Raw genomic sequence first — 12,341 nt, 5'->3', positions numbered from 1 at the left:
TATATAATAATCCAAAATTATTTATATTTTTAATTCACGCGAAAAAAATGAAAAAAATGCTGGCAAAATACTGACAAAACTACTAAAAAATTATATACAAATTAACACACACAATATCATACACTGTATGTAAAAAAAAAAACAGGAACAAATTTCCTTAATACCAATAAAAGAAAATACTTAAAGTGGAAAACAAATAAAACATAAATATAATTATTTTTTTAGGGAAATTGCGTGCATATGCGCAAAGCATACAAATAAATAATTTACAATATATAAAATATGAGTAATACTTATGTTATGAATTTATAAATGTGTTTAGTGTTTAATACGTTTTCAGCTTTCAAATTAATTTTATTTTCCATTTATAAAAGTGCATATAATTTATTACAATTTGAAATATTCAAGCAGTAACCCACACTTTTTGTTGCATTTCATTTTGATAGGTGAAAGGAAAAATATATAATATTTTTTACAAGTGTATTTTTCCAATTATAAGGAGATTGTAAAATGCCAGGTAAATATAAATTGAATAGGAAATACATAAAAGAATGCAAAATGCACATTAAGCAATTTTTTTATTTTTAAAAGAAAAAACTATATTTTTTTATTAAAGGAAATCATATTAAAAGCATATTATTATTTTTTAAATCTCTTAATTATTATAAAAATACAAAAAATTGTTAATTTATGGTTTTACACATAATATTTATAAAAAAAAAAAAATAAAAACAGCTAGCTAAAATAAATAAATAAATAAATAAAATAAAAAAAAAAAAGGTATATAAATATATATAATATAGTCAGTAATTTAAAATACTTTTTCCTTTTTTATGTATAAAAATAAATCATATCCATAACAGCAAATACATATACACATGAAAATACGCAATTAATATGCGACTATTCTATATAAAAAAATGTCCACATACATAATTTATAAAGAAATTATTTGCAAATTGTATTTTTTGTTTGTTCCATCATTTTTTTTTTTTTATATTTTGTTTAGCTCATATTGCTCACATTCGTCATTTGATGAATAATAGCTACTGGGTAGTTGAACATATTTAGGAGAATCTTTTTTCTTAAAAAAATATTTGTTGTATAACTTACGTTTATTTTTATATGCTTTGTATATAAATAATAACAATAATATGGCTGCATATAATAATATAGATAGAATTAAAGGTTTTTTTCCATTTTCTTTATGTGCTTTACTTATCTCTATGCTGTCCTCATTAAAAGTGAGCATAAGAAACGTTATTAAAAGAAATGCAACACTTGCTGCGTCAAACAAAATAACTATATTAAGAAACATACTCATTGTATATATATCTTTTGTAATAATTCAAATATTTCAAAATGTGATTGAATCTGATTAATATATTTATTATATAAAAAAAATTATTAAAATGTGTGTGTGTGTGTGTGTTATATATTTTATAAAATTCGTACGAACTATTATGCCTTTATTTGTGTGTGGTGTACGGCATATATATGTATAAATGCGTATGCCGCTTTAAGAAATATCAATTAATATATATAATATATAAAATATTTTGATTAGTTTATATTTGAAAAAAGCTTATCGATATGTTCATTAAAAGTTTCTGAACGTATTGGCATATCAATATCATAAAATGGATTCTTTAATATTATATCACTATATAATTCATATACCCTTTTTAAATATTTATTTAACTCAATATTTAAGTCATCTTTGTATACTGCAAATATTTTGATTCCTGTTAAAGTATCATAACATTGAATTTTAAAACCATTCCCTTCAATTGTTTCGATACCTTTTTTTTCTAATAATTTAAATATATTTTTTGTATTTAATGATGAATTAACATTTATTTTTTCAGAAATTGTTGAAATACCATGTAGCATAGAAGCAAGTCTTATCTCTTCATTACTATTTAATTTTATTTCTTCGCTAAAATGCTGAAAAGAAGGTTTTATAAAATATTATATTCTAGTAAACAATATATAGTCATATTATATACTACTTTAACATTTTCCTCATACGATTACTCGAGGGAAATGCTGCAATATGGCCATGCATAGGTATGTATGTATATATATATATATGTATAAATATATATATATATTCCTTATACATAGGTATGTATATATATTTACATACACTGCTTATGTATAGCACCGTATACAATATAAATACGTACCTTTTGATAAACTAAAGTACCATGTTGGTTATTAACATAAAGAGAATACATCTTAGTTTTTATATTTCAACGATCTTCCTTTAATATTGTATAATTTACTGAATCATACTTATAGAATCCTCTTAGTCATATCCACTCTCGTTCTTCACAATATTCCCTATTTTACTCCCCAATCGTTATATATATTTATGTAATATATATATATTTATTTGGGGGGTGATTATTAATGGAATTTAATACTATTTATTAAAACATGATTAGAGGTTTTTCTGCATTTACCCTTATTTACTATTTTTTTTTTCGAAGGATATAACAAAAAGAAATCAAAAAAAATAATAAATAATATTACAATAAAAAAACAAAGTATTATTTATGATTAACAATATTTGGGAAAATAAACAAAAAAAAAACTTTACAAAATTAGAATGAAAAAATTTGTTTTATCATATAAAGTATGAATTATAAAATTAATATGTATAAAAATATTATGATGTATTAATATAAATATTAATTTTGTGTAAAATGTGATAAAAACATTGTAATAAAAAAAATGTAAAACTATTTAAAATAAATATTTTTGTATTTATAATAAAATTGTTTGGATAATTAATTTTACATTTTTTTCATTTAATAATATGTTAGTGTATAATTAATAATAGGCAATAAAAAATATTATTGGGGGATTTCCCAATTCTTCTATAATTTTTTTTTTTAACGTTTCCATATTTTTTTCCACGTTGAATAAGAAACTTGTTTTTTTTTTTATATGTTTGTTTGTTGGTTTTTTTTAATCAAATTAAATAAAAGAGATATAAAAAATAATTAAATAAATACATGTAATATATTTTTTTATTGATAATATATATAATATACATTTTTAATTCTTTAAATGTATGGTATATTATTTATTATATGAAAACCCCTTTTTTACATGAACAATGCATATAAGTTTTGAGAAATTGTTTAAGGCTTATATATAATATATTAATACAAACATATATATATATTTTTTTTAATAATATACAAAAAATAAAAACAAAATGGATATCAACACTATTATAGAGGAAGTTCAAGCTATAAAGGTTTACCCCCATATGATGTTTAATGCATCCAAACTAAGTAAGTAGAAAATATATACTCGTTAAAAATTTATGTATGTTGCTTGAATTATTTTTAAACTATATTGGTGTGGAAAAAATGAAACAAAATCAGATGACATAAATAGAATAAATCGAGCATATCCAATAATAATGTAAAAAAGAATGCTCATTTTTATATCTTTCACAACTGTTAAAAAAAATATATATTTTCCTAACCATAATACTAAACTTATGCATATCAAATACACACACACAGGACATATATGTATATATATATGACCATATGAAATATCCAATAAAATGGCTAGCACACCGCTACCCCCATGTCACCTGTTTTTTTTTTGTAAATTTTCTTTAATTTTTCATCATTTTTATACAAACCTATATATTTTAATTTTCCATTTTTTAGAAGTACTAAGTGATTATGTTGATATAGCCTTTGAAAATAATGAATATTTTGATAATGAAGTTATGCTAACACTATTAAGATTGTTTTGTTTATATCCACATTGCTATGACAAATCGGTAATTAAGAAAATCTTGGTATGTGTTTTATATAATATAAATACTGTAGATATGAATATATATTTAAGCTTAATAAATCCAAACTTATATGATGATAATATAAAAGGGGTCGTATATTTACATGATCTAATTAAAGAATGCCAATTTAAAAAATTATGGGATTGTATAAATAATAAAAGCGAAGAAAATAATAATTATGATTATTCCTTTTTACAAAATTATAATAATTTTACATGCAATATTAGAAAGTATATTTTAAATTCTATAACATTAAGTTTTGAAAAAATTTCGATAAAACAAATATCGGAATATTTAAATATGGAAAATATGGAAGAAATTGAAAAATTATTAACAGAAAATAAATGGACTGTTAAAAAAATTAAAAATAAAGATGGAGAAGAACAAACTATTTGTATTAATGAAAATATAGAAAATATTCAAAGTAGAAAAAATATAAGTACATATTTTAATGATGACAATATAACATCATATATTAATAAGTTAAATAGCTAATGTGATTGCATTTTATTTATATTTTATTAATTTTTTTTTTTTTTCATTTATTTTGCATGAACAAGTCATGTTTTAATTGTTAATTTATATCCCTTTTCATATATTTACACAAGTCTGTGTATATATTATATAATTCCCTTACACACTATGTTTCATAGTTTTTAAAACTTAGACTTTAAATTTTAATTAAATAAGTTTTTACAAAACTTTCACAACTTTTTTATACATATATATATGCAATAACCAGATCAATAAAATAGAGGAAATAGCTATTTGGCTAGCTTAAAAAAAAATATATTAATATGTACAGGTCATATATTTAGCTGTTTATGCCTTCCATTTGTTTTTACTATTACCCCTTTGCTTTGTAACCATTAGGAATTATTTATTTATCTATATTAACCTTTTGCCTCTTAAATAATTCGAGGAAATGCAAACCAAAAAACGATTGGTTATTTACAATTTTAAAAAAACATTTTTAGTGTTTAAAAAATTTGAAGTGTCTTTCAAAATGCAAAATAAATACATATGAATGTGTAGAAAAAATTAATAAGTTGGTGTACAAAATGAACATGCACATAACGCATTAAACTATGCATCAGTTATACATAAAAAAAACAAAATAAATGTCAAACTCTGTAGTTGACATATTTTTTTTTCTAAAGTTCAGTGTTATAATCTTCATCTGGGGTATTGTCACTTTTGGGAGGATCATGCTTATTGCTTGTGCTTGTGGTTGGGCTTTTCTCTTTTTTCTCATATTGGTGTTCTTGTTCCTTATATAATTTTTTACTATTTTCAATATCTTTTATAAATTGGTCATAATCAAAATCGTCTTCACTAAATAGATCATCTTCATCGTCGTCGTCAGGATCTTCGTTATAATCATCTTGATCAAGCTCATCATTTTCATAATTTTCATCTGTTTTTATTTCATTCTTTTCTATAACATAATTATTTGCATAATTAACTTTTCCTTGTTTTGTTCCGTTTTTTATATTATGTTTAAACTGTATCATATTTTCAATGTCCTCTTTAAAAAATTGTGATAAATTAAACAGCTTTTTGTATGCTCCACTATATTCCATTTTGGCATATATTTTTTTATTAACTTTTGAAATTTCATTATTTTTTTCATCTTCTGATGAATTATAATAATGTTTAAGATAAAAAAAGTAATGAAAAATATTATCAAATGTATTTTTAAAATTTTGATCTAAATAATCTATATAAGAATCTGTTTTTTCATCAATTTCGTCTTTATTATAATTTACTAGATATTGAAAATATGTTTTTTTTATTTCATCAACAGTTTTATTTAAATTTAAATTATTATAAGTAATAGGGACTAATGTATTTAAATATTTTTTATTATAATTGGTAGGATTCTTTTGAAAAAAACCTTCAAAATTAATTGTTATAATATTTAATTTATTTGCCCACTCTCCTAATATCATATCATCTGATTGTTCATTATTATGGCATACACAATTTTTACAAAAATATATTTTTTTTGCAAAACTATCATTTATTAATATACCAGCTTCAGATGATAAATAATCATAAAACTCATTATCGTTGTAGAACGTATTATATGATTGTCTGTTTCCTAAAAATATTGGGACATCAGATTTAGACCCACTTCCTATACCATTATTATCTTTACAATATTTTGGAATATAATTATATTTTTTCAAGTTACGTATTGTATCAATAAAATTTTGTTTTATGTATTGATAAAATAGTGGTGGCTTTTCATTAAAATTTTTAAAAAATTTGTTTTCATTTTTTTTTAAAAATCGAAAAGATTTTAGATACTTATTATACATATATTTTTTTATATGCATACATTTATTTGAAGATACATTCATAACATCAACTAAATTTTTTACATTAACAAATGTATTGTCATTTCCAATAAATAAATATTTTTGTTTTTTCAAATTATTATTATTATTTTTACTCTTGTCTTTTTCTACATACTCCTCATAAAAATGAAAAATAATGTGTTTCATTTTTTCACAAGAACTATTTTTCAATACACCATCAGTATCATATTTCACAGTATTATATAATTTACTTTCTTTATCAGACATATAAAAAATTTGAATATCTATATCGTCATTATCAAATCCACCTTTTAAAAGTTCCGTATTAATTATACTCGTTTCTTTTTGATTTTTTAATAATGGTGTAATTTTAAAATTGCTAAAAACATGTTTATTATTTTGTTTATTGTCAAATGTATTTTTAATATAATCTATTCGATCTTCTGTATTTATACTCGTTTTAATTCCAAAAACGATATCCTTATGTGTTAAATTATTTTCACCATTGTCTAATATTTCATCATATCTTTTATTTATATCACTAAATTTTTTTTTATATTCTTCTATATCATTAAAGGATATTTCTTCAGTTTCTTTTATATAATATTTTAACTTCTCATCATTTTCAATACTAATCATATTAAATTTATCAAACCCAATAAAAGTTTCATTTTGCGATCTTCCTGAATAGGTAGCACAAGTAGTTATTGGGTATGCCAATTGAAAATAAGACATTATTATTTTTTCATAATTCTTTTCTTCTTTCTCCTTTGTACTTCCATAATTTTCAAACAAACCTTTTGTTAAATAATATTTGTAAACATCAAACTCTGTATTTTCTTTATTTGTTAAGTATACATTTTGTTTTGAATCCAAACAACTGTTTTCAAAATGAACTACCTCAACATTAATATTGTCATAAATAAATTTAGATATTTCATATATATAATCTTTATGTATAATTTTTTCATTTTTTTTTTCTATATTAATATAATTCTCATATATATTTTTTAATAGTGTTATGTCTAATATTATTCCACTATTAATTGAGGGATATAAAAAATTTTTATTTTCATTTAAATCATGAAGAATAGAGGGCTCATCATCATTAAATCCATACCCCACAAACATACCTTTATATTGATTATTATAATTACTGTTACTATCGTTTGAATTGATAACCTTTTTGATAAACTTATCACTACTTCCTATTTGTTTGTTTAAAAGTGATGATACAATATCATCTTTATATTTTTCATCTATTATATCTGAAATATTTTTAAATTTCTTTTTTTTTTCTAAACTTTCTTTTATTTCCTTGTTATATTCATGAAGAATCCCCTTAATGTCAATATCCCCATTCTTATATATATTTCCATTATAAATATACTTATCAAATTTTAATAATAAATATTCTAAATTTATAGGATGTACCCTAGTATGTGAACTTGCTAAGATAATATATTTTATTTTATTCTCTTCATCGATCTTTTCATTTTCTTTACTAACTTGTTCATATGTATTAATTAATAGTTTGAAAATACTGGAGTTATTTAATTTTTGAAGGTTTAATAAATCTTCATCTAATGTATATATATTATTATTATCTATTTCTAAATCAAATAAAAGACTATGAAATAAATTCTCACTAAAATCTAAATCGACTATTGGCTCATTTGTAATTAAAAATTTTGTTTTTTTTCGCAAGTTTTGAAATATATTATCCTTTATTTTGTTATCACATCTTATCACTATATTTAATATTAAAAATGGGATTAGCCAGATTATTATTTTCATCCTAGCAAATTTTACTTTTTCACATGAGACAAATCCTTTCTTCTGTTATTCTGAAAACGTAATCTAAAACTTTATCTGTAAAAAAAAAGGAAGATCACTGTTGCTTTATTTCACTACTCACCAAAAGTGTGTGTGCGAACTTAGTCAACTATACAGTTTTATACCTTCACATTGATAAGCGTTTTACAAGTTTGCTAAAAAAAAAAACAAATTTTACTTACGTGTGTAAATGTATCATTGTACTTGTAACTAAATATACACCTTTTTAATACTAAAATTTAACAAAAATAAAAAAAGAATAAAATAAAAATTTTGAAAAGTTTTGAAAAATTTGAAAAAAATATTGTGAAAAATTTTGAAAATATTCTTAGCCGCTACTCATTAAATACACACATCAATGTTTGCCTTTTTCTGTGTATGTATATCCAAAATATGATTGAAATTTATTTTTTAAATATAACATAAATTATATACGTAAAAAAATTGTCATATTCTTTTTAGTAACTATGTATTAGGTTTTAATTTTCCCTAATTATTCTTCACCATAAAAAGCAAAACAAATCAATAATCTAAATTATTCTGAAAATGTGTTTATATAAATAAAAATGTGACAAGGGAAATATTATGCATACACTTGATATATGCTTATTTCATTACCTAGTAATAGAAATATAACATTTTTCACCAACTTATAAAAAAAAATTATTTAATATTTACAAACAGGTGTTGTCCTTTTATATACCTCATATATCTTGAGTTCATATCAAAGAAATATAAAAGTTCAAAAAGTGTTTTAAAAAATTATAAAATAAAAATTATGAGCAAATTGTCGAATAAACATATGGGGGTCCGCTACATGTTTGCCATTTCTAAGTGGCTAATCATATGCGTATACAGAAAATGTAAAAAAAGTGAAAAAAAAAATGAAAAAAAAAGAAAAAGACGACTGCAAAGGCAAAATAAAATCAACTAAGTACATTTAATATGTACACATTCTCAGCACCAGCAGATATTGTCAACATGTTATATCTTATATAATTTAAATCGTCAACTACTCCCCTTTTTCGGCCTATTAAAAAAGAAAAGGAAAAAAAAATATATATATGCATACGTGGTAAATATGAACAGCGCTGTATCATTTAAAAAAAAAACAAAATGAAGTAGAATAAATAATGGTCTACATATAGAGGTGACTCACCCTTTAGTGCCTGTATGTCCTTGTATTTCTTGGCTGCTGCTGAAAAATATAATGTATTATTAACAGGTACCCCTGTTTTATCACATGAATATGTATTAACTACTTGTGAGGAATCTTCAATTGTATTTGTATCAATAAGATCATTTAATTTTGTAAGTTTTTGAAACATTTTATTAGTAGAATTAAAATTAAATGATTTAAGTAAATCGAGAAATGCTAATAATTTAGCTAATACTAAACCTTCAATCTTATTTTTACTTTTTATAAATTTATGTAAACAATTAAAATAAAAAAATTTATCACGATAAAACATCTCTACATTTAAATTTTGAATAGATTGAGGAAAAGATTTTAAAACTTTTATATTTTCCATAACAAATGTTTTATTATTTGGAATTATATTATTACTAACATTGTAAGTTTCATTATTTTGGGGGTTTCCCATTCTGTTCTTATCATTACATTTTTTAGGTATATAAATAAATTTTTTTTTTACAATATTCATTTTATCATGATTGTTTGAATTTGTAGAAGTTTTCCCAGTTTCATTTCCATCCTTTAATGTCTCATATTCTTGAGGGAACATTTTGCTAACTAAATTTTCATTGATATGTTTACACTCTTTTTCTAAATCTAGTGATATACTATTATTATTATATTTTTCTTTTAATTTTTTAAAATACCCATTAAACATACTTCCATATTTGTTCATAAAATTTTTATTTTCAAGTGATGCTACTAAATCGATATAGCAAAAATCTTCATCTTCTTTCATTAATATTTTATTATATTTTTTAATTATATACTCATGAAATGAATTTAAATTTATATTATGTATATTTTGTTTTATCGATATCCAAAAATCTGTTGATTTTATTAAGTCTTGAACACTATCATAATTGTCTATAATTTTAGTAACATTTTTTAGAGACCCGAGATCTTCATTATTGTCTTCATTTATTTTAGTATCGCGATCCATTTCAATTGATTTATTAATTGGTGCATTAGCTTTTTTTGGAACACTATCAACATCAGGTAATACTATTAATATTATATTTTGTCCTGTTGTAAATCCCTTTTTGTTCAGTTCCCATGCTTGTTTTCTTTCAGAAAAACTAAGATGTTCACTTGCGTCAGTGACTAGAATATCTCGACCTAAATTGTATATATCACTACTATCCTCATTTTTCCCTTTTTTTAAAACATATTTTTTATACATCCCGTTGGAATAATATCCTTTTTTTAACTGAAACTCCTTATTATTATTATCTATAAAATTTTGAATTTTTTCTAAATACTTTTTATAGTTATTTTGATTTTTTATCACTTCATGATATTGATATATAATAATTGTACATGGACTTTCACAAATTATATCGTCTAAATCATTTATGTTATTTAGTGTGTATATATTTTTGTCTTTGTATGTTTTTTTCAATACATTTTTATGTTTGTCCCTAAAACATAAAGGCATATTATTTGATATCACTGGTTTAGCTAGCTGTAAATTAATTATATTATTAAAAAATAAAAATGTATTGGTTAATGGTATTGTTATTTTCCTAATATCGCAATTATTAAAATTTCTAGCATCTAAATTTAAATAATCAAGTAAAGCTAATAGATGTAATAAATACGAACTATGTGATACAACAACTATATTAAAAACTTTTTTATTTTTTCCATTTGTCTTTGTACATGTATCTTCATTATTACATTTGTTGTTCATATTATCATTGATTTCAGAACTTTTAGTTGAATTATTTTCTTCGTCATTTTTCAAATCAGATTGGTTATTACTTCCTTGGGGATTTTTCGAATTTGATGCTTTTCCATCTAAACCCATAGAATCATTTTCACGTTCTATAGATGCAAAATAATTAATAGCTAGCGAATGTGCAAACTTTAAAAATTGTAAACAACGGAAATATATTTGACAAGCCGATTCTCTATATCTTTCTACATTCATAATATCTTCTTCACCAAAACACATTAATTCATATTCATCAAAATTATTATCACAAAATTTTTTAACTTCCGATACTTTTGATCTTTGATCACTAGCATAATTACCTGATACTTCTCTTATTGGCTCATAAATAACTATATTTTTTTTAAAATTAAATAAATATTTCATTGTTTGTAAACATCTTCTTAAAGGTGAACATATTATAACAAAATCGTTGTTTCGTTCGAATACTCCTTTTTTGTTTTCCTTCTTATTTTCTTCTTCTTTATCACACTTTTCAACATAATCATTGTATAGTTGCATTATTTCTTTATAATATATGCCATGCATTTTATTATACCCACTTTCACCTGTACCGTTCAGGTGAAAATTCCTTACATCCTCACACGTTTTTATTCCCCTTTCAGTAGCTGTACTATCCAAATAAGCAGATTGTTTATATATCAAATCTCTTGATGTGTCTAAATCTTCAACATATTTTTTATTATGTTGTGCTTCCATATGTCTTATAAGGTAAATATTTATTTCATAATTTTGTTGAAGTATTTTATTTAAATATTTTCGATTTTTTTTTAAATAATAAGAAGTCTTATAATATATATTATTTATTAATTCATTAATTTTTGTAGAATTATTTTCAATACTTTTATTTTGTTTATTTGACATATTATTGTCATTATTTATTTTTTCAAAGTGGGTATTATTGTTTGAATTATTTTTATTATATTTATCTTTATAATAGTTATAATATTTTTTGTCATTTCCATTTTTTGAATAATTATTTTTAGAGTATTGATATTCTCCATAATTATCATATGAATAGTCATATCCATTTATTCTATTTCTTGTTTTATAATTAGGTTCATCATTAAAATAGTAGTTACCTTCTCTATAATATCCATAGTTTGATTTGCCGTTATAATGTGGATAATCATATTTATCTGTTTTATTATTATTCTTATTACTTATTCTTGAGCCATAACTATTTATGTTAAAATTTTGTGGCCCATGTCGTTCATACGAATAGTTCCCTTTCATCATTATTTATTATATATAAGTTTAGGAATTAAAAAAACGAAAAAAAAAAACAAGTTATCTAATTTTTATTCTACGTCTTTTTAGTACAATGTATACAAATGTTTTTATGTATTTTTTTTTTATTTCCTTTTAAAGGCTTATTATTTTGTTTTATACTTTTTTTTTTAAAATAAAAAAAATATA

At 21.8% G+C, this 12,341-nt stretch overlaps 5 protein-coding genes across 5 annotated transcripts; 1 reads left to right on the top strand and 4 right to left on the bottom strand.

Annotated features, from left to right (window-relative positions):
• Positions 1-994: 994 nt before the first annotated feature.
• On the bottom strand, positions 995-1,324 carry PVVCY_0400960 (conserved Plasmodium protein, unknown function; the record flags this gene model as incomplete). Its single annotated transcript, XM_008627743.1, has 1 exon — positions 995-1,324. One exon carries the CDS (start codon positions 1,322-1,324, stop codon positions 995-997), a length of 330 nt encoding a protein of 109 aa, XP_008625965.1.
• A 239-nt stretch (positions 1,325-1,563) lies between these two features.
• PVVCY_0400950 (trafficking protein particle complex subunit 4, putative) lies at positions 1,564-2,240 on the bottom strand (the record flags this gene model as incomplete). The annotated part of the gene is made up of 2 exons (XM_008627744.1): positions 1,564-1,947; positions 2,190-2,240. 2 exons carry the CDS (start codon positions 2,238-2,240, stop codon positions 1,564-1,566), a joined length of 435 nt encoding a protein of 144 aa, XP_008625966.1.
• A 989-nt stretch (positions 2,241-3,229) lies between these two features.
• On the top strand, positions 3,230-4,327 carry PVVCY_0400940 (eukaryotic translation initiation factor 3 subunit K, putative; the record flags this gene model as incomplete). Its single annotated transcript, XM_008627745.1, has 2 exons — positions 3,230-3,308; positions 3,699-4,327. 2 exons carry the CDS (start codon positions 3,230-3,232, stop codon positions 4,325-4,327), a joined length of 708 nt encoding a protein of 235 aa, XP_008625967.1.
• A 659-nt stretch (positions 4,328-4,986) lies between these two features.
• On the bottom strand, positions 4,987-7,953 carry PVVCY_0400930 (parasite-infected erythrocyte surface protein; the record flags this gene model as incomplete). The annotated part of the gene is made up of 1 exon (XM_008627746.1): positions 4,987-7,953. One exon carries the CDS (start codon positions 7,951-7,953, stop codon positions 4,987-4,989), a length of 2,967 nt encoding a protein of 988 aa, XP_008625968.1.
• A 965-nt stretch (positions 7,954-8,918) lies between these two features.
• On the bottom strand, positions 8,919-12,161 carry PVVCY_0400920 (phosphoglycerate mutase, putative; the record flags this gene model as incomplete). The annotated part of the gene is made up of 2 exons (XM_008627747.1): positions 8,919-9,022; positions 9,152-12,161. The coding sequence occupies 2 exons, from the start codon at positions 12,159-12,161 to the stop codon at positions 8,919-8,921; spliced, it is 3,114 nt and encodes a 1,037-aa protein (XP_008625969.1).
• Between the last annotated feature and the right edge of the window lie 180 nt (positions 12,162-12,341).

The sequence above is a fragment of the Plasmodium vinckei genome, assembly GCF_900681995.1.
Source record: "Plasmodium vinckei vinckei genome assembly, chromosome: PVVCY_04".
Lineage (NCBI taxonomy): Eukaryota > Apicomplexa > Aconoidasida > Haemosporida > Plasmodiidae > Plasmodium > Plasmodium vinckei.
This window is presented reverse-complemented; position numbering and strand designations above follow the sequence as displayed.